The sequence below is a fragment of the Gilbertella persicaria genome (genome assembly GCF_025201335.1).
Source record: "Gilbertella persicaria strain CBS 190.32 chromosome Unknown B0P05scaffold_12, whole genome shotgun sequence".
In the NCBI taxonomy this organism is placed as follows: domain Eukaryota; kingdom Fungi; phylum Mucoromycota; class Mucoromycetes; order Mucorales; family Choanephoraceae; genus Gilbertella; species Gilbertella persicaria.
In genome coordinates, this window is record NW_026251973.1 from 208,885 (window position 1) to 233,502 (window position 24,618).

The 24,618-nt window shown below is 36.9% G+C and overlaps 10 protein-coding genes across 10 annotated transcripts; 6 read left to right on the forward strand and 4 right to left on the reverse strand.

The window, feature by feature from the left end:
* Window positions 1-461: 461 nt before the first annotated feature.
* On the forward strand, window positions 462-4,468 carry B0P05DRAFT_534893 (uncharacterized protein). The gene is made up of 7 exons (XM_051577374.1): window positions 462-2,720; window positions 2,767-3,181; window positions 3,229-3,535; window positions 3,583-3,794; window positions 3,841-3,911; window positions 3,938-3,974; window positions 4,021-4,468. The coding sequence occupies exons 1-7, from the start codon at window positions 604-606 to the stop codon at window positions 4,432-4,434; spliced, it is 3,573 nt and encodes a 1,190-aa protein (XP_051436546.1). The 5' UTR covers window positions 462-603; the 3' UTR covers window positions 4,435-4,468.
* Window positions 4,469-4,478: 10 nt separating this feature from the next.
* Window positions 4,479-6,227, reverse strand: B0P05DRAFT_488064 (ZIP zinc transporter-domain-containing protein). Its single transcript, XM_051575278.1, has 5 exons — window positions 6,215-6,227; window positions 5,932-6,171; window positions 5,812-5,871; window positions 5,674-5,760; window positions 4,479-5,623 (listed from the first exon to the last, which is right to left on the reverse strand). Exons 2-5 carry the CDS (start codon window positions 6,029-6,031, stop codon window positions 4,572-4,574), a joined length of 1,299 nt encoding a protein of 432 aa, XP_051436547.1. The 5' UTR covers window positions 6,032-6,171; window positions 6,215-6,227; the 3' UTR covers window positions 4,479-4,571.
* Window positions 6,228-7,964: 1,737 nt separating this feature from the next.
* B0P05DRAFT_585565 (P-loop containing nucleoside triphosphate hydrolase protein) lies at window positions 7,965-11,494 on the forward strand (the record flags this gene model as incomplete). The annotated part of the gene is made up of 7 exons (XM_051582451.1): window positions 7,965-8,229; window positions 8,286-8,437; window positions 8,486-8,832; window positions 8,874-9,083; window positions 9,134-10,884; window positions 10,934-11,379; window positions 11,429-11,494. The coding sequence occupies 7 exons, from the start codon at window positions 7,965-7,967 to the stop codon at window positions 11,492-11,494; spliced, it is 3,237 nt and encodes a 1,078-aa protein (XP_051436548.1).
* A 1,035-nt stretch (window positions 11,495-12,529) lies between these two features.
* On the forward strand, window positions 12,530-13,787 carry B0P05DRAFT_534902 (glucosamine-6-phosphate isomerase). The gene is made up of 5 exons (XM_051577375.1): window positions 12,530-12,609; window positions 12,663-13,185; window positions 13,230-13,281; window positions 13,342-13,467; window positions 13,516-13,787. The coding sequence occupies exons 1-5, from the start codon at window positions 12,561-12,563 to the stop codon at window positions 13,663-13,665; spliced, it is 900 nt and encodes a 299-aa protein (XP_051436549.1). The 5' UTR covers window positions 12,530-12,560; the 3' UTR covers window positions 13,666-13,787.
* A 581-nt stretch (window positions 13,788-14,368) lies between these two features.
* Window positions 14,369-15,923, forward strand: B0P05DRAFT_466758 (uncharacterized protein; the record flags this gene model as incomplete). The annotated part of the gene is made up of 4 exons (XM_051574355.1): window positions 14,369-14,802; window positions 14,851-14,962; window positions 15,012-15,463; window positions 15,527-15,923. 4 exons carry the CDS (start codon window positions 14,369-14,371, stop codon window positions 15,921-15,923), a joined length of 1,395 nt encoding a protein of 464 aa, XP_051436550.1.
* A 299-nt stretch (window positions 15,924-16,222) lies between these two features.
* On the reverse strand, window positions 16,223-18,397 carry B0P05DRAFT_534911 (PUA-like domain-containing protein). Its single transcript, XM_051577376.1, has 6 exons — window positions 18,168-18,397; window positions 17,824-18,120; window positions 17,672-17,745; window positions 17,514-17,629; window positions 16,997-17,470; window positions 16,223-16,944 (listed from the first exon to the last, which is right to left on the reverse strand). The coding sequence occupies exons 1-6, from the start codon at window positions 18,318-18,320 to the stop codon at window positions 16,619-16,621; spliced, it is 1,440 nt and encodes a 479-aa protein (XP_051436551.1). The 5' UTR covers window positions 18,321-18,397; the 3' UTR covers window positions 16,223-16,618.
* B0P05DRAFT_33908 (Endonuclease/exonuclease/phosphatase) lies at window positions 18,026-19,775 on the reverse strand. Its single transcript, XM_051573573.1, has 4 exons — window positions 19,494-19,775; window positions 19,271-19,447; window positions 18,168-19,222; window positions 18,026-18,120 (listed from the first exon to the last, which is right to left on the reverse strand). The coding sequence occupies exons 2-3, from the start codon at window positions 19,320-19,322 to the stop codon at window positions 18,366-18,368; spliced, it is 909 nt and encodes a 302-aa protein (XP_051436552.1). The 5' UTR covers window positions 19,323-19,447; window positions 19,494-19,775; the 3' UTR covers window positions 18,026-18,120; window positions 18,168-18,365.
* A 290-nt stretch (window positions 19,776-20,065) lies between these two features.
* Window positions 20,066-20,975, forward strand: B0P05DRAFT_585570 (uncharacterized protein; the record flags this gene model as incomplete). The annotated part of the gene is made up of 3 exons (XM_051582452.1): window positions 20,066-20,150; window positions 20,202-20,798; window positions 20,848-20,975. 3 exons carry the CDS (start codon window positions 20,066-20,068, stop codon window positions 20,973-20,975), a joined length of 810 nt encoding a protein of 269 aa, XP_051436553.1.
* A 280-nt stretch (window positions 20,976-21,255) lies between these two features.
* On the forward strand, window positions 21,256-21,726 carry B0P05DRAFT_585571 (uncharacterized protein; the record flags this gene model as incomplete). The annotated part of the gene is made up of 2 exons (XM_051582453.1): window positions 21,256-21,303; window positions 21,352-21,726. 2 exons carry the CDS (start codon window positions 21,256-21,258, stop codon window positions 21,724-21,726), a joined length of 423 nt encoding a protein of 140 aa, XP_051436554.1.
* Window positions 21,727-22,142: 416 nt separating this feature from the next.
* B0P05DRAFT_33938 (uncharacterized protein) lies at window positions 22,143-24,589 on the reverse strand. Its single transcript, XM_051573575.1, has 7 exons — window positions 23,968-24,589; window positions 23,752-23,923; window positions 23,684-23,698; window positions 23,536-23,625; window positions 23,240-23,477; window positions 22,795-23,192; window positions 22,143-22,747 (listed from the first exon to the last, which is right to left on the reverse strand). Exons 1-7 carry the CDS (start codon window positions 24,350-24,352, stop codon window positions 22,555-22,557), a joined length of 1,491 nt encoding a protein of 496 aa, XP_051436555.1. The 5' UTR covers window positions 24,353-24,589; the 3' UTR covers window positions 22,143-22,554.
* Between the last annotated feature and the right edge of the window lie 29 nt (window positions 24,590-24,618).

The following is a 24,618-nucleotide window of genomic DNA, read 5'->3' on the forward strand; positions in this document are numbered from 1 at the left end:
GCATGTTTTAACAACAACGAAATGCCTTTTATGGAACCTGCCAAAAGCCTAGCTGGTCTGTGACGCGCCTTTTGAGTTTTGAGTTGGTAAACGCGTTCTTTTTTTTCTTTACGTGCCTTTATTTTCTTTCTCTGTATTTGTCAATATGGACGGACAACCCCCACCAAAAAAGCAAAGATTTGCTCAACCTGAGAACGAAGTAGAAAAAGAAGAAAGCTCTTTCTTGGATCTGCCTGACATACCAGAAAAACCTGACAGAAAAGTTTCTTTTGCACCTACAACGACTGAAAGTACCTTTTTACCACCTGAAGACGCTATTAACCAAAAAAAGCCTCGACTTGTGATGAAAAAAATGATCTTGAACAACTTTAAGTCTTACGCTGGAAGACAAGTCATTGGCCCTTTTCATAAGGTAAGCGCAGCCTTTCCTTCGTATGTTCCAACTAAGCCCTTTTGCATAGTCCTTTAGTGCCAGTAAAGTGTTTTTTTTTATACTATCGACATAATCAATTAACTTTCTATATAGTTGTTGGTCCCAATGGGTCTGGAAAATCAAATGTGATTGATGCTTTATTGTTTGTGTTTGGTTACAGAGCCAACAAGATGCGTCAAGGAAAACTATCAGAACTGATCCATAATTCAGCCAAACACCCTGACTGTACAACCTGTTCAGTCGAGATTCATTTTCAAGAAATTATAGATGGAGATGGAATGAATGAATATACTATTCAGCCTAATTCACAGCTTGTTATTTCCCGTCAAGCCAGTCATAACAATTCTAGCAAGTATTTTATCAATGATAAAGCAAGCAACTTTACAGAAGTGACTACGCTTTTACGAGACAGGGGAATTGATTTAGATCATAAGCGATTTTTGATCTTACAAGGTGAAGTTGAATCAATTGCATTGATGAAGGCAAAAGCAAAAGATGGCAATGATGACGGGTTGTTGGAGTATTTAGAAGATATTATCGGTACATCGAAATACAAGGATCGTATCGAAGAAGCAAGTGGAAGATTAGAAGTATTGAATGAAGAGCGTGCAGAGAAATTAAGCAGAGTCAAATATGTCAGTCGAGAAATGGATGGTATGGAAGAGAAAAAAGCAGAAGCAGAAAACTATTTGGAAAACGAGAACGAATTGACACGAAAAAAGAATGAATTATACCAAGTTTATACAAGTGAAGCTAAAGAAAACACAACTGTTGCAAATCAAGCTATTGAAGAATTAAGTGCTAAACTGGAAGAAGAGGCGCACAAGTTCAAAGCAGTTGAACAAGAAATATTAAAAATGAACAATGCTCATCGGGATATTGTCAAAGAGTACACAGTTATTGAATCAGACACCAATAAATTAATAAAACATCAAACAAAAGTGGAAAAAGACCAAGTACAGACAAAGGAAAAGCGAGAGCATCTCATTAAAAAGCAAGAAAAAGGTAAAGCTACACTAGAATCTGATCGCGCTGCAAGAAATGCTGCTCAGGAATCCATCAAGAAAAACACAGAGGAATTAAAACAGCGGAGAGGAGAACTTGTTGAACTTGAAAAGCAACTCAAGGAAGAGGAAGAAAAACTTGAAGAGATCAATCGTGAACTCAAGGGAAAAACAGATGGATTTCTAGCTCAAATTGAAGAGCATCAAAAGAAACTGGCACCTTGGACAGAAAAGATTAACGAAAAGCAAAAAGCAATTGACGTGAAAAAATCAGAAAGTGAAATTTTGGCTGAGCGCATTGTTTCTGGTGAGAAAGCAGTAGGAGAAGCTGAGGAACAAGTCAAGAAGCTAGAAGAAACCATAGCCCAAAAAAAGAAAGAGACCAAAGACTTGCCCAAGAAGATCAAGGAGCTCATCGTTGAAATCAAAGAACTTGAAAGTTTTCTAGAAACACTCCATGATAAAGAAACAGAAAAACGTAGAGCTATGAACGATGCTCGTCAAAAAGCAGACGAAGCAAGAGCATCTATGCAACAATCTCAAAGCCGTGGCAAAGTACTCGATAGCATCTTGAGAATGCGTGATTCTGGTCGCATCAAGGGTATTTATGATAGACTGGGTAGTCTTGGTGTAATTGATGATCGTTATGATGTGGCTATTTCAACAGCATGCAGTGCACTTGACAATATTGTCGTTGAGACAGTAGAGGCAGGTCAGGCATGTATTGAATATCTCCGTAAGAACAATTTGGGTCGAGCTGTCTTTACTGTCTTGAACAAGCTACGTGAGCAAGATCTAGACGAGATTGAGACACCAGAAGGTGTGCCTCGCTTGTTTGATTTGATTGAGCCCAAGGATGAAAAGTTTAGACCTGCTTTCTATAGTGTGCTTCAAGATACATTGGTTGCTCAAGATATGCGTCAAGCCAATCGAATTGCTTATGGCAAAAAGCGTTGGAGAGTAGTGACCATGGATGGTAAATTGATTGAAAAATCAGGTGCAATGACAGGTGGTGGTAATCGTCCATTGCGTGGGGCTATGAGCTCAACATTTAAGAACGATGGCGTCAGTGCAGAAACTGTAGCAGAGCTAGAACGAGAAAGAGATCGTCTTGAAAAAGAATATAGAAATGCTGTGGATGAAAAGCGAGCAACAGATGCTGCTTTAAGAAAAAAGAAAGAGCAGTTGCCCAAGATTGAAATGACGCTTGAAAAGCTCCAAATGGACATCAACAGCTTAGAGAGTCAAATCGAAGATGAAAGAGAGCGATTAGAGGGGCTCCAGTAAGTGACCAAGTATAAATATATGCCCTGTCTCATAGGCTATTAGAGCACAAACAAAGCCAAGTCCTGCTGATGTAAAACGACAAAAGCAAATAGAATCAGAGATAAAGAAACTGGAAACAGAAATGGCAAAACTCAAAGAAAAGACAGTTGAAATTGAAGAGACGATTAGTTCATTGCATGAAGAAATTTTGGAAGCAGGTGGTATGGACTTGAGATTGCAAAAGATCTGTGTCAATGATATCCGTAAACGCATGGATAACTTGAATACTCGTATCACAAAGAATATGGTTGCTAAAACAAAGGCTGAAAAAGATGTCAATAAGTTCGAGGCTTCTATTATCAAATTTGAAAAAGAAAGCGAAAAGTATGAGCATGATCTTGACGAACTAAATGAAGAGGTTAAGCAATACGACAATGATATGGCTGACATCATAGCCAAAGTCGAAGAAGCTAAAAAGGTAAATCAAGTTATTCTTATGTTTAAAATTAACGCTTTTATTCTTAGCGTATGGAAGAAAAGAAAGCAGAGATGGAAAAGGTCAAGAAAGAACTTGATGAAAAGTCAGAATCTATTAATAAGCTTCGTGAATCTGAAGTTGATATCAAACATAAACTGGAAGACTATAAACGCACTTTGATAGACAATCAAAAGAAAGCTAACCATTGGGATGAACAGAGATCAAAACTGGTATTACAACGTATTGATGAAGAACCTGAAGAAGCATTGGTTTTGCCTATATTTCAAGGTGATGAACTTAAGCAGTTAATGCAAACAAAACAAGCCATCAAGATGGAAATTGCAGAAATTGAAAGTAAGTCTATTCACAAAAGTTCCTTCTTTTTACTTACTTCTTCATAGCTTTTGTTCAAAATGCAAAGCCAAACTTATCTGTGCTTGAAGAATATCGCCGTCGTCGTACCGAGTACAATCAACGAAAAGGAGATCTTGATTCTGTTACTGCAAAAAGAGACACAGTAAAGAATGAAGTAGAAACTCTTCGAAAGAAACGATTAGATGAATTTATGAGTGGGTTCAATATTATTTCTCAAAAATTAAAAGAAATGTATCAGGTAAATATGAAAGCATTATGTATAGTCTTGAATTACATTGAATTAGATGATTACTATGGGTGGCAACGCAGAACTTGAGTTAGTAGACAGCTTAGACCCCTTTTCAGAAGGCATTGTGTTTAGTGTGATGCCTCCCAAAAAAGTTGGAAAAATATTTCTAATTTATCTGGTGGTGAAAAGGTAATCGAGAAAAAGATAGACATGAACTCATTACTTTATTCAATAGACACTTAGTTCATTAGCACTCGTCTTTGCACTTCATCACTTTAAGCCCACACCTTTGTATGTGATGGACGAAATTGATGCTGCCCTTGATTTTCGTAACGTTTCTATTGTAGCAAACTATATTGCAGAACGAACGAAGAATGCACAATTTGTGATTATCAGTTTAAGAAACAACATGTTTGAGTTAGCTGATCGACTGGTTGGCATTTACAAAACAAACCATTGTACAAAGAGTATTGCTATTAATCCAAATATGATTGCAACACTCACTTCTATACCAACAAATGCAAGTCCTGCATCCAACAGACGATCAACCACTCAATCACAAAGCTCAATAGAAAATGACATTGAAAAGAATACTAACAACAATAATAGCAATAATAGCAGCGAAATTCAAGCATCTTCTTCCTCATAGAATATAAATAAAGCATTGCGGTATTGTATGCCAAAAAAAAAAAAGGGATTGTTTATTCCATATATTAACGAAGTACAAATGAGAGCCATGCAATTAAAAGGAAACCATTAGATGAAAAATAATGAGTAAATAATTTTTTATGCCCATGTACCCAGAACAGACATGAGAGCGGCACCAATATACATACAAATAAAGCAATAGATTTTGCGTGATAAAGGAGATCTTCTAAAAGAGGTATTGTGGTTGATTTCCATGCTCATGAGAGAAACGTAAGCATTGTAGAGCAAGATACCAGCTGAAAGAGAATCCAAGATACCTTGGGCTAAAATAGCAGCAGGAGGATTAATAGAAGAACGAATACCAATGCCGATAGCAACACCAATGGGAGTCATACAGATAAACAAAAGGCCCATTACAGTAGGTTTAAGCCATGTATTGCATTGAAGCTCGTTTATGCGAGTACCAAGAGCGATACCTTCAAAGAACTGATGAAATACCAAAGCAATCAACAAAGTTTGGAATGAGCCTTCACTAATAGTACCAAGAGTAATACCAATGATAATAGAGTGCATAACAATACCCAATTCCAAGATGAATGTGCCAATGTTGCGAATAGATTGTTCGTTTTCTAAGAATCCAGCAGAATGAACATGTCCCGTTTCATAGTGACCAAGTTTGTCCATTTTCTCATTGACTACATGACCATCTTTATCATTAATTACGGGGATGTTGTTCGCTGCCATCTTATCCAGGTTGGAGATAGCAGCTAATTCAATCAATTGAAGAAAGAAAGATGCCAACATGCAAAAGAGACCACCGAAAGCATGATAAGAGTGCCAGCCTTCTCCAATGCATTCGGATTCAAAACGTTCAAGGGCTTCAGGTAACATATGGATGAATGCAGTAGAAATAATGACACCTGTGCCAAAAAATTTGCCTGCAGCAAGGATCCAGTCGCGGATGCCACCTTCTTTAGGAGGGCTGATACGGTAAAGAGCAATGGGGGCAAAGATACCAACAGCAGAAGTAACTAAGATGATGAAGATAGAACCGATTCTCATAGGCATGTTGTAGGCAGACTCAGCTTCCATATCACAAGAAATACCGTGAGCATGTCCGTGTTCGTGTTCGTGTTCATGTTCAGCAGTTGCTGATTCTGATTCTTGATTAACAAGTGTAGTGTTAGTAGCTAAAGAGAGATGCCTTAGTCCAAACAGATCTTCAAATTGATTTTCTTACCTGAAGAGACTTCATGGCTATGATCATGATCATGATCATGGTCGTGGTCGTGCTTATGAGCTTCAGTTGTGGCTCCAACAGTAGTATCTATTACAAATTTTGTTAGTATGTTATAAACAAAGTCATTGAGTCCCTTACTTGTATGATTATGGTCATGGTCATGATCATAAACTTCTGTCGAGTTATGCACAGTGCCATCTATTGAAATCTGTTTAGCGAATATGATCCGAGGAAATTTTTGTATATATTTTTTCTTACCTTCATGGATGTGATCTTGAGCATGAATTGTAGTTGTGAAAAACAGGGCTACAACCAACAGCAACACAAAATATTTGATAGCGAAAGATTTGGATGCCATTGTGTTTGCTAAAGAAATGATGAATCAAAGGCGAGAGATAGAAAAAGTTCTGTCTATTTTATAGTGTTGACAAGTACGACTGTTAAGATACTCTTCAAGATACTGCTTTGACAGTTTGAGCCAATAGGATACAAAAATTTCTGGAACAAAGTCACTTTAACCATCAAGGTACATGCTTCCTACCTTTCCATTGTTTCTTTTGTTAAAGTTTGTCGAGAATATGGTTATATAATTATATAATTTTTTTCTGATTTAGTTTTGTTTCCATTGAGCAGTAGAGCGTTTCATCCCAAAAACAAATGAGACTATATCTACATGTCTAGTTAGTCTTTGCATAATTTGTTGATGTTGATCCTGGGTCGAGTTTACGAGCATTGCTTCAAATGACAAAAGAAGAATTGTTGATTTTTCGGATTTAAGACTCAGTTCTCGATGAGCTTGTTACTTCCCTCTTTCTCTTTGAGTTCGGTATGCAAGTAGACTTGTCTTGCTTTCTCATATGTAATACTGCGACTGATAAAACCAAATTGTTTGTGTTTGTTGATTTCCGGGTAATTGCAAGAAATGGAGTAACACAACACTAAAATTTATTGTACACAAACAGTTTCAAGTTGAGCAGGATATCAATTTTTTAAGAAAAAAAGATGAGCAGGATGTTTTCATTATAAAACAAAACAAAACACAAATACGTCTCTCTCTCTTTTTTTTTCTTCAGTGATATAAAATGCATAGCTTCTAAGCAAAAAGTCCTTCTGTTTAACAAATAATTCAGGTTTGCTTTCTTTAAATTTTGAGTTTCTTCGAATTCTACAATAGATAATTTCCTTGAAAAAGACGCATAGTGCTTCCAACAAGCAATGTCGCCACCAATCAGGCGTGACGTCGTCGATCAGTCAACAAATGTCGTATTTTTGGGAACCATGTTGCTTTTGCTTGAAGATGGACATGTAAATGTTGTCAATAAGAGTGGCAGTTTGAGCTTATGGAGTAAGTTTCTGATTAGAATGTATTTGTTATTGAAACAACTGCCATTCACTTAAAAAGTGCAGCTTTCAGCGAATTTTCTTTAGCTTGTCTAATGTAAATAGAAAATTCAAAAATGAATACACTCATATGGAAGAGACGAACGTAGAACGTGGTTATGTACGCTATACCGTCTAGGATAGAGTTTAGTTTTTCGATTTGAAGATTGAAAAATGTATGGGTGTATCAGCTGCAGTGAAGCAGTTGAGTATGCACATTCTAACGACGCAGAAATGGACTAGGTAATATAGTATGTGTCTTGGAAACATCTTGGATAGTTGTAACAGACTAAGCCGTTAGTGCATTTTGACCGAAGAACATAGAGAAACTGTTGTCAACTTCATTGATGTCAATCACTTTGCGGCTGTTGTTGAACCAACCAGAACAATTGAATAACATAATAGATAAAAGGATTTTGCGTAAACTTTGGTTTTAGTGAAATTTTTTGTTTAAACAAAATATATTCTAAAAGCAAAACATATATGACATACAAGCATTTTGCTTGGTTTCTTTCTTTTTATTTTTACCATATGTGTGCTCTCAGAAAGCATTCTCAAATAGTATCTTCTTCCAATCAACAATATTGAGCATAAAAGGAATAATCAAAACGTTACCTATAATGATCAGGCTGATATGATTGTACAAGGAGCATATTCACATTAGAGTTTTTCTCCCTTCCTCCTTTTGCATCATTAAGGACTCCTAGAAATGCTATCGACAGCTAATAATGGCAGCAAATATTTAGTTAATAGTGGCGATAAAGTTCCATTGTAATATGCTAGTTCTTTGTGGAACACGTCTATAACCGCAGCAGGCATAAGAACCCCGCCATCAATTTTTTTCATTCTCGCTTTTTGTAATACTTCTTTTTTTTTCTGATAGATCTCGATCGTAAAAACATAAAGAAGAAATGCCAGCCATAACACCAGCACAGCTTTCAGTGCTCCAGCATAATACAAAAAATATCAGGAATATTTGTATTCTTGCTCACGTTGACCACGGCAAAACAACACTGTCTGACTCGCTATTGGCAACCAACGGCATTATTTCCTCGAAAATGGCAGGCAAAGTAAGATATCTGGATTCTCGCGAAGACGAGCAAGAAAGAGGCATTACAATGGAATCTAGTGCCATTAGTTTATATTTTAAGCTTGTCAGATCTGTTACTTCAGAAGGTAAAACAAAAAAAGCCGCAGTTTTGGTCGAGCTCTGACATATATGACATCAATAGAGGCGCAGTTAAAGACAGTAGAAAGTGAATACCTCATCAATTTGATTGATTCCCCGGGTCATGTTGATTTCTCTTCTGAAGTATCTACTGCTTCTCGATTATGTGATGGTGGTCTTGTCTTAATCGACGTGGTAGAAGGTGTTTGTACACAGGTAAAGATATATATACTATTTGAAATAGCACTCATTTAAAATATATAGACAATTTCTGTTTTGCGTCAAGCATGGATTGATAAAGTAAAGCCAATTTTGGTGTTTAATAAAATGGATCGATTGATTGTTGAATTGCAAATGACACCTCATGAAGCCTATATCCACATGAATAAGATTCTAGAACAAGTCAATGCTATCATGGCAACATTCTTCACAGGAGATTTGATGGAAGATGAAGCAAGAAAGATGGCAGAGACACAAAAGGAAGAAGAAGAGTTTGATCCCAACAAAGTTTATGATTGGAGTGTAGAAGAACGCGATGATTCTGATATTTACTTTGATCCTGCAAAGGGAAATGTTATTTTTGCCAGTGCTGTCGATGGCTGGGCCTTTAGGTAATCCGTATGAATACAGACAAGTTATTAACGATACTCAGAGTTCAACAGTTTGCTTCTCTTTATGCAAACAAACTTGGCTTTAAAGAAGAAGTTTTACAGAAATGCTTATGGGGTGAATATTACTTTGATCCAAAGGCCAAACGTGTTATTTTACCAAAACATCTCAAGGGTAGAAACTTGAAGCCTATGTTTGTTCAATTTGTACTTGAAAACATCTGGGCAGTTTATACCAATGTCGTTATCGAGCCGTAAGTAGTATATACAAGCAAGCCTGATATTGATTTGATAATTGCCTTAGTGATCGTGAAAAGGTGGAAAAGATTGTAGGTGCATTGAAAATTAAGGTTCTGCCTAGAGATTTGCGTTCTCGCGATCCTCAAATTTTACTTTCTGCTATTTTCTCTCAATGGCTTCCACTCTCTACTTGTGTTCTTTTGGCCATTATTGGTCAGTTACCGCCTCCTAAAGAAGCTCAGCGCATCCGTATTCCTAAAATGTTGTATCCCAATGTGCATCACAAAGATAAAGAGCCTCTCGAACCTACAAATAATATCGAAAAAGCATTGTACAGCTGCGATGTTTCTGATGAAGCTCCTGTAGTTGCCTATATCAGTAAAATGTTTGCTGTCCCTGTTGAATTGTTGCCAGAAAATCGTCGAAAGCAAATGACAGCCGAAGAAATGAGAGAACGCGGTCGCCAACAACGTGAGCTTCGCAACCAACAAGCTCTGCTGGATCAATCTGGTGAAGGCATTCCTATCAACAACGTTGTAGAAGAAGAAGAGCAAGAACAAGAAAGTGAACTGTCTGAAGAACCCAAAGGTGAAAAACTAGTTGGTTTTGCTCGCCTTTATAGTGGCTCTATTCGTGTAGGCCAAAGACTGTATGTTATGGGACCCAAATACGATCCTAAATACCCTAAAAAGCACGTTTCTGAAATTGTTGTACAAAGCTTGTATTTAATTATGGGTCGTGATCTGGAGTCTCTAGATGAAGTGTGTGCTGGTAATGTCTTTGGTATTGGTGGTTTAGAAGGTCATATTCTTAAAAACGGTACTTTGGCTAGTACTTTAGAAGATGCTCGTAATATGGCTGGCGTTAAAATGGAGACTTCTCCTATCGTACGCGTTGCTTTAGAACCTGAAGACCCTACTGAAATGGACAAACTTGTTGAAGGCCTGCGCTTGCTGAATCAAGCCGATCCTTGTGTTGAAGTACTAGTACAAGAAACGGGCGAACATGTTATTTTGACAGCTGGTGAACTGCATTTAGAGCGTTGTTTGCGTGACTTGAAGGAGCGATTTGCCAAGATTGAAATTCATGCTTCAGAGCCTATTGTTCCCTTTAGAGAAAGTATTGTGCGTGCTGATTTAGCTGTCAACAAAGAGAAAGAAGGTGTAATGGTTCCTCGAGGTCGTGTAGAGATCAAGATTAATTCTAAGCTTATGACTCTAAAAGTTCAAACAGTGCCTTTGCCTACTCGAGTCACTGAGTTTTTGACAAAACATTCTGCATCTATTAAGGCAGTTGTTGATGAGAAGATCGCCAAAAAGAACCATAAACGTGAAGATGATGACGATGAAGAAACAGGGGACGCGTCGCCATTGAATGCCAACAACTTACTGAATACAGAAGAGCTTGAACAACAACTTCGACATGAGTTTGCTGAAGCAAAGAAAGAAGGAGGTCCTTTTACCTCCTTATGGGATGACATTGTTGATCATATCTGGGCTTTTGGTCCTCGTCGTATTGGTTCCAACTTGTTGATCAACCGTATTCCTGGCTATGTCAGAAAACCCTTTTTCCAAGTAGATTCAAAGAAGAGTACTGAAGTCGCTGTCGATCATGCTGATGAAGTAATCAAAGTAGATGATGATAATGATGCACTCTCTATTCTAGATGTGGACTTCCATATCCACACTGGTTTCCAATTGACTACATTGACTGGCCCTCTTTGTGCAGAACCAATGACTGGTGTTTGTTATATTGTCCAAGGTGTTGAATTTCATCCTGAAGAATTAGTTTCTTCAAACGGAGAACAAGTCGATGGTAAGTGTAAATATTTGTTTTTTTCGCAAGTATATTTACGTATTGTTAGTTCGCTCTCGTCTCCATACTGTTCAAGGCCAAGTTATTGCTGCTGCCAAAGAAGCTTATCGTCAAGGTTTCTTGGATTGGTCTCCTCGTCTGCTTTTAGCTATGTATACATGTGATATTCAAGCTAATGCAGAAGTACTTGGTCGTGTCTATGGTGTTATTTCTAAGCGAAAGGGTAAGATTGTCTCTGAAGACTTGAAGGACGGTACATCATTCTGGCAAATCAAAGCTTTATTGCCTGTGATTGAAAGTTTTGGTTTCTCTGATGAAATTCGAAAGAGAACATCTGGTGCTGCTAGCCCACAGTTGGTGTTTAGTGGATTCGATTTACTAGATGAAGATCCATTCTGGGTTCCTACTACTGAAGAAGAGTTGGAGGATTTAGGTGAGAAGGCTGATAAGGAGAACTTGGCTAGAAAATATATGGACACTGTCCGAAAAAGAAAGGTAAACATAAAAACCATTTTACTAATGAAAAACTCACATTTTTTCATAGGGAATGTTTGTCGAAAAGAAACTGGTTGAACATGCTGAAAAGCAAAGAACATTGAAAAAGAATTAGAATCACAACTGTTAAATAAAGAGCCATTGATTTAACTGAATGAAAGACTTGTGCATTTTTGTAAATGGAAACAATTGTTTACATAAAATTTATCGCGTTTTTGAGTAGCCATTGAAGTGGACGAAATGTCTCTCATCTATTATTCAGGACAATATGGAGATACTTCCAGGACATGTAGTTGCTCCTAGATATAGCCCGGTCCGAATTAAATGTCGCTCTAATGTCCATTTGTGTTATCGTCTCACAGGTTTGAACCCCATCGTTTTTTTTTTTTTTTTTTACTAATAAGCCACATAAGAAATAAACATACTCGCAGTGCTACAAAGACTTTATGAACCATGCGTGTTGCTTTTTCATTTGAAAATACAAAAGAAAAAAAGGAAGGAACAAAAAGAGATTACATGACAAAACCCTTTTCTTAAACATAAAATAGAGGGTCTTTTGAACAGGGTTCGGAGTAATCGGAAACACAACTAAAAAGGTTGCTGTTGTAACAAGGAGAAGAGTTCAAAAAAATTCAAGGGTTCTTACTCAGAAAAAGTGAGCACAGGGTCTGCTAGTTATGTAATCGGATGAACCAATGATTTCATTGATTATGAAATCAGCTGTTTCCTCTCCTATCCTCCTTCTTTCTTGAGCTTTCAACCTATTTGTACAGCTCATCTTTGTTTTATTTTATTTTTTACTTTTTTTCTTCTAAAATTTTGTTTGATATATGGATAAAAGCTTGTACATTTTGGATAGAATTTAAAAAGAGAGAAAGAGAGGGAAAATTGACTTTAAAAAAAATTAAAATTGCGTTTTCCTTTTTTCGATGAAGGGAACCGTTTAGACCCTGAATGAGGCTCTAAAGACCTATAAAATGAAGAACCGCTCCCCCGTGTTGCCCCAGAAACATTTGCTCATAGTATGATTGGTCATCAGCAAGACCCTGTTCGCTTGTTGTGTGCTCGGGTAATCAAAAAAAAAAAAAAAAAAAAAAAAAAAAACGTATAAATTAACTGTTTCGTCTTGATTACTTTTCGTTTTTTCTTCTTTTTTCTTCAGCAAATACATAAACACAGAAATGAGATTGGTTATTCGCGACGATTATGATGAAGTTACTACTTATGTTGGTAAGTTTTGTTTGTTTCAGGTAAAATATGTGTTTGGTACTGATAGTTATCAGCCAACTATATCAAAGAACGTATCAAGCAATTCAAGCCTACTGCTGACCATCCTTTTGTCCTTGGTCTTCCCACTGGTTCTTCTCCAGTAAATGTCTATAAGCTTCTTGTTGAGATGTACAAGGCTGGTGAAATCAACTTTGAGCATGTCGTTACCTTCAACATGGATGAATACGTTGGTTTACCTCGTGATCATCCTGAATCCTACCACTCTTTTATGTGGAAGCACCTCTTTATGCATGTCAACATCAAGCCTGAAAATGTTCACATTTTGGATGGTAATGCCCCTGATTTAGATGAAGAATGTAAGAAATTTGAAGCCGAGATTGCCCGTGTTGGTGGTATCGAACTCTTCTTGGGTGGTATTGGTCCCGATGGTCACATTGCCTTTAACGAGCCTGGTTCTTCCTTGACTTCTCGTACGCGTGTCAAGACATTAGCTTATGAAACTATTATTGCTAATGCCCGTTTCTTTGATGGTGATGTCTCTAAGGTTCCTAAACTTGCTTTGACTGTTGGTGTTGCGTAAGTTGTTATGTTTGTGTATGCTATTCGCTGACTTGTAATAGAACTGTAATGGATGCTCGTGAGGTTGTTGTTATTATCACTGGCGCACACAAGGTAAGATTTATTATGTAAACTTGTCATGACTTACACAAGAAAATTTTTTTCTATTGTTAGGCTATTGCCTTGGCAAACTGTATTGAAGGTGGTGTGAACCACATGTGGACTGTTTCGGCCATTCAAATGCACCCTAAGGGTTTAATTGTGTGTGATGAAGATGCAACCCTTGAGTTACACGTTAAGGTAAGTTCATTTATAGATATAAACTGGTCAATACTTACCCATAACCAGACTGTCAAGTACTTTAAATCTATTGAGCACGTCCATCAAAGCTTGATTGGTCCTGAAAACTTGTCTCTTCAAGGCGGTGTGAAGCAACTCAAGAAATTGACTCATAGTTCTAGATCGCAAACTCCCTTAAATGGTCCCTATGATGAATAATTGCCATTTTTTCTTTGTTACATACTATATTCCTTATCTCTCTTTATATTCAAACAATATATATATATATTATACATATACACTATAGTCATCTTGAATAAATATACACATTTTCTTTCTCATCATTGTCAAGAGAACCAGCTAGTAGCTAAATAAGCATTTTGTGCTACCAAACCTGAGTTGACCAAGTGAGCATCAAATGCTCTGATCAAATGCAGTTTCATACTTAAAAGTTACAAGAGTTGATAAAGAATTATATCCATTTTTTTGTCTTTGATTGTCTAATTTAAGTAAATTTATCTCCTTCTTTTCTAGTATAATAATTTAGTTTTGACCAAAAGTAAGTGATGACTAATTTTATCACGGCTCATTATTGAAAACGTAAAGACATTTATATTGACAATGTTGCACACTTGCATTTGTAAGCATAGCAAAAAAGATTTTAAACTCAAATCAAGGTAAATAAAGTGAAAACAGTCCTTCTTTTTATTCACATGCACTAAAGGCAAAATAAAATAAACAAGGGATAACTTGCATATAATCAACTTCAGGGTCTCATCAGGGAAAGAAAATGAAAAGCTTAGCATGCAACTTGCTTGTAAAACACATAACGTACCACCTGACACATGCACTTTATAAAACGAGCTGACTTTTTTTTTTCTTTTTTTTTCTCTCTTTTTTATTTTTTTATTTTTTTTTTATTATGTCTAGTTCACTTGAAGAGATCAAGTCTATTTTTGAATTGACAAATGATACTTTCAAGTCAATTGTCAATGGTTTTAAAGCAGAATATGAAAGTGGTCTCAAGACAGCATCAGCATCAGGCCTTGCTACAATGATTCCGTCTTATGTTACCAATTTACCTTCAGGTAAAGAAACAGGCACTTATCTTGCCTTGGATCTGGGTGGTAGTACACTTCGAGTCTGTGCAGTTGAGCTCTTGGGCGACTGTAAGACAAAAGTTACCGAGATTCGTCGTCAGATTGCACCTAACGATCCGCTCCGTACAAGTGGAGCCACAGCTTTCTTTGATTGGATTGTGGATGCAGTTGCTGAATTATTGAAAAAAATTGGCTACGATACTGTCCATTCTGAGGGCCCTGTCTCAATGGGTGTATGTTGGAGTTTCCCAGTAGAGTAAAAGGTCTATTTATAGTTTATATGTTATCTAACCTTAATCTTCAGTCAGACAAGCATCTCAGGTGGAAAAATTCTTCGGATGGGTAAAGGCTTTACAATAGACGGTGTTGAAGGATATGATCTAGCCAGTTTATTTGAACAGTCATTTAGACGCAAGGTAAGCCCTCTTTATTTATCTATTTTATCTGATCAGTCTTTTTGTGTAGGGTGTCAATGTAAAAGTCATGGCTTTATTGAATGATACAGTGGGTACTTTGGTTGCCCATGCTTATACCAACCCTGATGCTCGCGTGGGATTTATTTATGGCACTGGTGTCAATGCAGCATACCCAGAAAAAGTATCTCGCATGATAAAACTACAAGGACAACATCAAAATTACGCTGAAGATACAAAAATGCTTGTCAATACAGAAATTGACATTTTTGGAAGCGATGCCTACCTTCCTCGGAATAGGTATGACAAAGAACTAGATGCCAACCATTCTCAACCCGATTTTCAACTATATGAAAAAATGATGTCCGGTGCTTGTATTGGTGAACTGGTTCGGCTGGCAGCATTGGATTTGATCAAAGAAGGCAGTTTGTTTGATGGACATCAACCTCTTGAATTTGAAAAAGCCATGGAATTTGGCACAGCTATCACAAGCGATATTGAAAGGTATAAATAAATCAGAGCACAGCATGTAGTACAACATGAACACTAATCTAACATTGGATCTAGTCGTCTCAATGATGCTAAAGAAGTACGTCTAGAACATTTTGAAAGCTTATTTCACTTTCAAGACGATTATAAGGTGACTGAACAGGATCTTGATTTGGTAACCGAATTGTGTACCATTGTTTCTAATCGAGCAGCCCGTTTGGCTGGTGCTGCTATGGCTTCGTTGATTGAACAACAACAAGACCTACTTGAAGGAACAGGACCTATTGTGATTGGTGTAAATGGTTCTACTTATGAAAAATACCCTACAATGCATCATCGTATTTATCAATCCCTTGCTGAATGGTTCGGATCCCAAGTCAGCCAGAGAATCAAGGTTGAATTAGCAACAGATGGAGGTAGTATTGGTGGCGCACTTATTGCCATGTTGGCTGAGAAGGAAGAGAAAAAAAGGTAAGTTTGTATGCTGTAACAAAATATCTAACTGATGGACAAAGGCTCAGAGAGACCTTTGTACCTGAACAACGTCTCATAGAAGATGATGAAGATAAAAATACATTACCCAGCCAAATCTCAGTCAAATCTACTCCTAAAAAGAGTGTTCATGCACCACCTCCACCCTCCTTGTTTGGTTGTTTATTTGGTTGGTTAACGCCATTAAAAGCTAAAAAAGAAGTAGTTAAGGTTCAAGGATCACTTGATTTAGAACGAGAAAAACTACAAACATAATACATACACATACACTTTAATGATATTTACATATTTGATTTTATTGCATGCCCATATACTCAATAACAACCCTTGGTTTCTTTGCTTTTGGTCTGGACTCATATTCAGATAACGAATAGCATATTTGCTCTCTTTTTATCGTTGGATAGTATGAGTCTTTTTTCGTTGATTCTTTTGTATGTGATCCAATATCACTAGCAGTAGTACTTGTCGTAGTAGCACCATCATATGCCCAATTGAGAGCCTGCATGATATTAACTAGATCATAGTTGACTTCAATGGCTTTTTGTGGTATTGGTGCGCGACAAGTAAAGCATACATTTGACTTCGTCTTGTTCAAGCAGCCTAAACAACAAATATGACCGCAAGGTGCAGTAACAGGATTCTGTTGTCGTTTTTAGCCCACAATCCCTAGAGTAATGACTATACCTTAATTGGCTTTGAGCAGGCATAGCTAGAACATGCTAAAGCAGTATCGAACAAGTAATGAAGAAACTCATATTCAGACCAAAATTCCATTTTACGAATTTGGCTCCACATGCGTTCATTTCTCTTATCCTTTGTTATTAGTTTCTGAATGCGTTTGGGTATTCTGTATCTGACTAAATTCGCAGTCAATTGTGGTGATTCTCGAATTGTGCGTAAACCTTTTCTTCTCATCACTGCTTTTCCTGCAGACATCCAAGCTGGATATTCTTGATCATCTCTTCTAAATAAAAATTTCCAGATAATAAAACCTGTCGTTGGTTCTATAAAACAGTAACAGTGAATCTATGTAATCAGGCATATACCTATACTTGCCTCGATAAGGCCAATATTTGACAAGCTTATATAGACCATCATAGCGAATACCTTTTTTAGGAGCAAAATCAGGATGCGAGCGACGAAAATTACTAGTACGACAGACACGAATAGGCTGACTCTTTCTCCAATGAATGGCTTGAGCACCATAAATCGGATTCACAGGTGCATCACACGTCTTTGCTAGCGCCAGGTTGTGTTTGATCAATTCCTGATCTCCCTTGATCTGCGCAAATGAGTTGCATTTATCTTTTTTCAGCTTGCCACCACCACCAGAACAAACAAATTCATATCCTTTATCTTTGTCTTCTTTAAAGCCATAGTTTAAAATTAAAGAAACAGCGCCTGCTGAGACAGAGCCGCAAACGACATTGTTTATTGCTCTATGAATTCCCCATTCTTCAACAAGTAAACGATTGCTCCAGCTTTGACTGCAATATATACCGGGTATTTTTCCAATATGATAAGTAGGTACTGTTGATTGTTAGAATGGATTAAGATAAATAAGCAAACTTGCCTAGTACACATTCTGCTTCTCTTACTTTGTCTGGTGCTTTAAAAGCATCACTCTTGATGGCTGTTCCCTTTCCAATAACCAACTCGCGATCATGATTATAACAATCTGGACAATACCTATCTAATGTCAACTGCAAAGACATTGTTCTTTATGCTTACCAGTATTGATCCGTAGGAGGCTTTGATAAGTCAGCGCATTGATAATGCCAATAACTATCACACTGATCACAAATCTGATAAAAAAAAGTGTAAGCAACGCTTTTTTTTAAAAAAAAAAAAAAAAAAAAAAAAGAAAAAAAAAGGGTACATACAAGAGGATCTCCTGTTTTCAATAAACATTTGACACAACCACATTCACTACATTTCTTTTTCTTTTTGTCGTTTTTGCAGGAAGGACAAAAAGGATCACCAAAAGGAGTAGATACTGTGTTCATATCATGAATGATATCAGTTGGTCTAGTGTCAGTTAATTCTTTTTTGACGTGAATAGGCATCTTTTTCTTGTTTGGTGTAGGTGGCTTCAAGTGAACAAATACACAGGTTCTGTCTCTAACACGATAAGTATGGTATAAAGTAGCTGGTTTCTCATCTAGAGAAATATCGAGCATCTAGTATATCTTTAGAGTGAAGCCCTTTGTTATCTATATAAGCTTACAATTTTTCCAAACGCGATCAACAGAAAAGAGTCTTCAGACATACCAATAAGTTTAGCTACCTGCTTACGGAAAGCAGAGATAGTTTCACTTCGGTTGGTCTCTACTATCTGGTTCTTTTGAAACTGGCTTGGTATAAGTAGCTGAACTTGCATATAAAACAAAACAAAAAAAGGATAAAAGAGAAAAGAAAAAAAATTTTATTGAAACTCTATATCTGCAATTAAGCATAAATGATCACTGCCAAAATGCTTATTGGGTAAGGATGGCTTCAGGTACTCTTCTTTTGGTGGTGTTAGTAATTGTTTGATGATTACTGGTGCGTCAACAAACATATAGTCTAGTGTTCCTTTAAATTGTGAAGCATAATCTGTGAACTTAGGTTCACCAAACAAACCAACAAGTTCGGGAGGACCAATTTTGCCAAAATGACTATAAATACTTGTCCATTTTGTCTTGTTGTATTTAGCCAGTAATTTTTCTGCTGTATCTACATCTTCAGTTATAATAATTCTATCACTTTCAACCTTTTCTTCTTCTTCTTCTTCTAACCCATCTTTCTTTTGGAGAGTGATCAGACGTGATTCTGCCAAATTCTCTACGATATCCTGTGTGAATTCATTTGTTGTTAACAAGGCATAAACTGGGTCATCAGGAGTAGTGTTAAAGTCACCGTTTAAGAAAGAGATCCATGATATGTCTTTTGCAAGCTGTGATCTAAATTCCAACAGTCGATTGGCATAAATAATTGTCTGTCTACACCTTTCATAATTGGAAGATGGCCTCCAATACAGATGCGTATTACCAATTACAAATCCAGTGTTTGGTTGGTCACTCAATCTAAGCGCAATGAGTTGTCCGATGTTGCCTGTCAAAACAGAAGGCGAACAGAGTGTATCCAGATCATAGTTAATGGTATCATAATCCACTTTTGTGTATTTGTTTTTTTTGTACACAATGCCACAACCATGACGCTTTGAAGGATGGCAGTAATACTCAACTTGATATCCTAGTTCAGTAAAGATCTGCTTGTAAAATTCATCAAAATTATCCAATTCTAAAGAAAAAAAGAAAGTTAAAGCCGTGTTGCAACTATTCAGTTTACCTTGAATGGTCAAGATATCTGCATCATAAAGCTTGATCTCATCCACAATCATCTTTCTTCTTATTTTCTATTTAACGCTGAGTCATCACTTTACAAAATAATACGACATCTTACCCACTTCAGATAGTCGCCTGAATCAGGAAATAATTCGCGTTTTATCAACAATTGCGCTAGGATCTATCATAAATTAGCATGATACGCGTCTATCAACATTGATAGTTACATTAAATGTCATGATACGGATACTACCTAAGATACACTTGAGTGGTTCCTGGTTGGGTACAGCTACAAATTCACGTTCCAAAAGCTTTGGAGGTATTACTTGTTTTTGGTTTTGTGCCATACTTTGAAGCTTTTTGGCTTCTTTCTTGGCCATTTTTAGTCTTCTTAGTTCTTCAATATTCGCAGGCTTCTTTGAGTGATCAGTCATATGTACGTATTAACAGAAAGGATAAGAAAGCTATCAATTTATACGGACAAGTGAAGCTTTATCTGCTATTCAATCTCCGTTGCCCTGCTGCTGCGGTCAGGTTCTTTCATACATACGAAGTTTCAAGTTAATTCTGTATAAATTAGCTTATTATTTCACCAAAGAAAAGAAAAATAGCTTATTTGGGCCATAGCACCTGATGAAACAATGTGGAGGGGGGAAACATACAAGCTGATAACAGGTAAATAGTATATGTAGGCAGAATCATAATAACTATAACCGTAAGATTTATGGTGAACATTTCTAAATAAATGATATTCATCTAATGGCTTCTTTCCTCTCTTTTTGTCTCTTATATATCTAATATGAACTTATTGTACTATCTGCTGAAAGGTTTTGTATTTCTTAGCCTATCTGTCATGTGTTTGTCTCAGACAATAGATAAAGAAGGTACACCAAATACATACTTTAAAACGAATTATTTATATACATATCTTTTAGGCAAGCCACTTACAGATTTTGTGGCCACTATGAGTCAACAGACGAATTCTAATAATTTTAGAAAAAAGTCAAAACCTACAGGTGTATTAGACAAGCTGTTATTACCTGATCCCTCAAAAAGTCTACTTTCACTTCCAACAAATGCAACGTTCGATCACACACATCGACCAGGTCTCTTGTTATGGAAGACACCCAAGCTTGTCTGGCAAGATCCCAATCGAGGGGAAAAAGATCCTGTCATTCTAGGACCTGTTTATCGCTTACCAGTAGATTCAGATGACTCGGGGGCACAGGTACAGATGGAGTGGTCTTATACACAGCTTAAAGTCAGACCAGACAAATTGACCATTGAGGCAGTTGGACCCAATAAGGCAACATGGACTATTTCGGTGATTGATGGAACACTGACAACGGCCACATGGGACCTACGATCCACTCCCAGCTATAGTCCGTTGATTGAAGGCTTCTATACATTAAACGTGCATGATCAACGTGGTCCAGCAAGCCCACCAAAGCCTGGTTGGCTAATCGCGAATGACAAGATGAAAGTTGCGTTGTACAAAACAGAAGGTAATCATGTAGGCGAAAAATATGCGCGTAAGTTTTATATTGATTCAAAATTATGTATTAATCTTCATACCAAAAGCCTCTGAGTGTGCTACATGCTTTGAATTTGTCATGCAGGGTTTTGAAAGATTAGAAGGTGCCTCTACGAGAAAGTATGTGAATTCCGCTATCGTGTTGACTATTTGGTTTCTTTGGACTCTTTTGTAGCACGATAACTAGAGTATATATTCATAAAAAATAAACTTATATCATAAGAAAGACTTGTAAAGGAGAAGCAATTCTGTTTTCGTTACTGGTCATTTATCTTCCCACGCCGAAATGCTAAACAGCGCAATGATAAAGAAAATATTCAGGCACTGATTGTGATAGAATTCTCACCCCCCAATTGCATAATTATATTTAAATTCCCTTTTTTACTATTTTGCATTTCTCTTTCTCTCTTCTTTCTCTCTCTTTTTTTTTCTTTGTTAACTTTAACTGTCAACGTATGGATCTAAACCTTTGCTTGTATTGTGAAAAGCGACTTGCAGACGATGTAAATAATAAAATATCTATGTTTAAAATAACTAAACATCTTCTATAGAACATGGCATTCTGTTCAATTCCATGCCAGTCGAAAGAAGCGTCCAAGTCCATGACTGGATCATTTGATGCATTCAAGTCAAGCAATACAATGCAATACGAAGCTTATCCAATATCTTATCATCGCAGTCCTTCCCTCACGTACTCGTTGAGTTCTTCTACAATATCGCAAAGGAAAGATTCAGCTGATTTCTCGATTGCTCGACCACCACCTAATTACTATCTAGTTCAGTCGACATCCACAACATCTTCTTCATTTTCATCTTCCATGTCAGACATGTCTATCTTTTTAACGCCTTGTTCATGCGAAGATAAAGTCAGTACTCTTTGTCCTCCCTATCACATCACACGTACGACACATAATATCGCATCTTGAATAATTCTAATCCCACACACACGTACACACATTCATTTTTTACTTATGTCATTAATATGCTTCTTTTTTTATGTATTATGCTTCCATTACGTACATTATCTGCAGCTTGTTTTTATAATACTCTCTCTCTTTCTTTCTCCTTCTGTGAATATTATTCTTTATTAAAGAAACAATACCCTTTTTGTAACAATTGCAATTTATATTTACGCGTTCTTTAGGTCGTAAAACAAATAGGATGACAGAATGACTATTTTTTATGTCCACAAGCAGTACAATATTGGATTTATTCCCATCTGTAGTAGTTGTAATGACTCATGTTCATGACCCGTTAATGCAGCAGAAGAAATTTTGCCTATGATTGGTCTGGGAAGAGTTTAGATTTAATGATACAGTTTAACGTCCGTTCATGCTTCCGTCTTTTACTAAAGCAGCTGCATTACGAGTTTAAGTTTCTTTTTTTTAGGAAACAAATACTTTTTGTGATAAAACAAGGCAAAAATTTTAGACGTCATTTTTCCCATTAAAAATGATATCTGTGTTCAGCTCTCTTTTTTTTTTTTGTATGAACAAGATGAAGTTGTATCCCAATTTTCTGTTACAATGATGTGTAACAAATAACTCTGCTCCAAGAAACACCAAGCACTCTTAGTGGCTCTAGCACGTTTAAACTTTCAAGTTGAGGCTGATATTAGGTTCATGAAGTTATTGGTCGCTGAAAGAAAGAAAGAGAAGAGTCGAGAATCACTAGACAAATTTGGCATAAGATAAGCTTTTTTTTGAAGACTAAAAAAGATTGAGAATTTATTTAAGAATAAACATGATTGGAGATTAGGTGCGGTCTTGGTTCTTGAATCGTGTCTTGAGGTTGACCACTTCTCTATTGAGGAATCTCTTTTGAGCTTGAGCACGTTTAGTAATTTCTTCTACACGAATCAAGTTGCTTTCAGTCAGCTGAGACTTGTTGATTTGATCACTAACGTTGTTCAACAAGTCCAAAACTGTTCCAAGTTGGTTAGGCAACCTAACAGAAAAATAAATAAAATACACGTTGAATAGTCAAGTCATTACCATGTAACAATAGGAGAGCCACCGGTAGCTACAGGATGAGCTGTATGCTTGATAATGTACTCTTTTGTAAAATTCCAATGTCTATGACGGAAAGCGCGAATTTGATCAATGTTAGACAGATAAATAGCGGCAGAATTAGGATCTTGTAGAGCAAATTCCTTCAACTCAACTTTCTTGGCCTTGTCTTGAACATATTCCAAGAATTCACGATGGTTGGTAGGACGGTAAGATCTAAAGTCACGCAAGACAGTAGTAAGTGGGTTTTCTGGCATGAGTTCAGTGATTTGAAGTAAGTTATCTCCCAGAGGAACCATGGAATCATTAGCACCTGACTCGCCACGATGAACAACAGGGACATCACTGATGCCTTCATAAATAACACCATCAGGGAACATGGGCTATACAACATGATTAGCTTATGTAATCTTTCTTTAAAGAGATGTACCTGGTTTTTTGTTCCCATGATAAACGTTCTGAACTTGATGTAGTCTTCAGGCATACTACGAGACCACATCATCTCCATTTCCTTGTTGATGGATTCATATGTTTCATTAAGACCAGCCATTTGCATGTTGAACTTGGCTCTGTCGTTCTTTTCAACAGCATCAAGAGCGCCCACAGCATAACTAACAAGTCTTGGCGAGTAGGACACCATGGTAACATGATTCAACACAAAGCCTTTTCTGTAGGTATCAAAGAAAAAGTTAGAAAGCAATTCTAACATATTCTAAATCTACTTACTCTGATTCACTACCAGCAAAGGCACGGATCAAAGCTAAGTTATCATAAGTGAGGCCACCTAAAGGATTAATTTTCTTGTAGTTATAAAGACTAAAAATGAAGGATCAATAAGCGTTCAATCATTTCTTGAATGAAAACTCGATCTTACGCATAACTCAAGGCACTACAGAAAAAAAAAGAGAGTGAGTTTATATACATAGAATCAAAAGCACTTACTATTCCATAAAGGGTTGACTATGTATCTTCTTGGACACTTTGTGCAAGGGAACAGCAATGTTCATAGGCAAGACTTTTCTACCAAGACCATAGTCACTTCGAGAGCGATACAAAATATCGCAAGGTTCAAGCAAGTAAGCAGAGGCAGCAAAAGTATAATCACGGAAGAGGGCTACAGCAAGTGAGTTATTTCCTATAGTCACAGAAAAAGCTTACCTGATAAAAGACGTTGATCAGTGATATTGTCAACATCATAAAGAGGCAATTCATCACGAACAGCATCACCAAATTGACCGCTTGCCAAAAGACCAGGAGTTCCATCCAAGAGTTGCAAAGGCATGCGTTGCAAGAGCGACTCAAGACGATCAAATTCACTGGGAAGTTCAGCCAAAGGGTCTTGGCGAGGCAAGAATCCGTTCTGAACACCAACGCTAAACATTTGGTGACTCAGATCATTACTTTGAGCCTCAGTAAGGAGAGAAAATTTTCTAGAAAGACAGACAGAAGGAATTGCTTTGAACTGCTTGGGTATAAGGGAGGATTTCAACTGAATAGCAGCAGCAGAGACAGCATTAGGCTTGAGGTTCCGCAGAGTAATCATGGTTAATACAAGATTGTTTTTGTTTTGAGAAAAAAATCTCTTGCGATTTCGTTTCGCTTATATGTATTTAGTTTTTTTCAGAATACCGCCAAAAACCAAGTAATAATACCGCCATTTTATGGATCAAGACACGTAATAATACCGCCAGATATTATAGATAAATACATACTGTTTATTTTTTCTCACACCTAGAAAAAGGAGTATCGTATCAGCAAGAATAAACGACTGCATAGAGCATGTTTGTATAGACATTTGATGTCGCTCTC

What these genes read in the sequence shown, in the direction of transcription:
- B0P05DRAFT_33908 (XM_051573573.1), bottom strand. Translation starts at nt 19,322, where the DNA reads ATGATTGTGGATGAGATCAAGCTTTATGATGCAGATATCTTGACCATT. An exon ending in AGATATCTTGACCATTCAAG is followed by an intron (nt 19,223 to 19,270) that starts GTAAACTGAATA and finishes TTTTTTCTTTAG; the next exon opens with AATTGGATAATTTTGATGAA.
- B0P05DRAFT_534911 (XM_051577376.1), bottom strand. Translation starts at nt 18,320, where the DNA reads ATGCAAGTTCAGCTACTTATACCAAGCCAGTTTCAAAAGAACCAGATA. An exon ending in TGATCGCGTTTGGAAAAATT is followed by an intron (nt 18,121 to 18,167) that starts GTAAGCTTATAT and finishes AAGATATACTAG; the next exon opens with ATGCTCGATATTTCTCTAGA. An exon ending in CAAATATTGGCCTTATCGAG is followed by an intron (nt 16,945 to 16,996) that starts GCAAGTATAGGT and finishes ACTGTTTTATAG; the next exon opens with AACCAACGACAGGTTTTATT.
- B0P05DRAFT_33938 (XM_051573575.1), bottom strand. Translation starts at nt 24,352, where the DNA reads ATGATTACTCTGCGGAACCTCAAGCCTAATGCTGTCTCTGCTGCTGCT. An exon ending in TGATCAACGTCTTTTATCAG is followed by an intron (nt 23,924 to 23,967) that starts GTAAGCTTTTTC and finishes CACTTGCTGTAG; the next exon opens with CCCTCTTCCGTGATTATACT. An exon ending in GGCTCTCCTATTGTTACATG is followed by an intron (nt 22,748 to 22,794) that starts GTAATGACTTGA and finishes TTTTTCTGTTAG; the next exon opens with GTTGCCTAACCAACTTGGAA.
- B0P05DRAFT_534902 (XM_051577375.1), top strand. Translation starts at nt 12,561, where the DNA reads ATGAGATTGGTTATTCGCGACGATTATGATGAAGTTACTACTTATGTT. An exon ending in GCTTTGACTGTTGGTGTTGC is followed by an intron (nt 13,186 to 13,229) that starts GTAAGTTGTTAT and finishes GACTTGTAATAG; the next exon opens with AACTGTAATGGATGCTCGTG. An exon ending in CCCTTGAGTTACACGTTAAG is followed by an intron (nt 13,468 to 13,515) that starts GTAAGTTCATTT and finishes ACCCATAACCAG; the next exon opens with ACTGTCAAGTACTTTAAATC.
- B0P05DRAFT_534893 (XM_051577374.1), top strand. Translation starts at nt 604, where the DNA reads ATGCGTCAAGGAAAACTATCAGAACTGATCCATAATTCAGCCAAACAC. An exon ending in GAGCGATTAGAGGGGCTCCA is followed by an intron (nt 2,721 to 2,766) that starts GTAAGTGACCAA and finishes ATAGGCTATTAG; the next exon opens with AGCACAAACAAAGCCAAGTC. An exon ending in GGAAATTGCAGAAATTGAAA is followed by an intron (nt 3,536 to 3,582) that starts GTAAGTCTATTC and finishes ACTTCTTCATAG; the next exon opens with CTTTTGTTCAAAATGCAAAG.
- B0P05DRAFT_488064 (XM_051575278.1), bottom strand. Translation starts at nt 6,031, where the DNA reads ATGGCATCCAAATCTTTCGCTATCAAATATTTTGTGTTGCTGTTGGTT. An exon ending in TCAAGATCACATCCATGAAG is followed by an intron (nt 5,872 to 5,931) that starts GTAAGAAAAAAT and finishes AGATTTCAATAG; the next exon opens with ATGGCACTGTGCATAACTCG. An exon ending in TAGCCATGAAGTCTCTTCAG is followed by an intron (nt 5,624 to 5,673) that starts GTAAGAAAATCA and finishes ATCTCTCTTTAG; the next exon opens with CTACTAACACTACACTTGTT.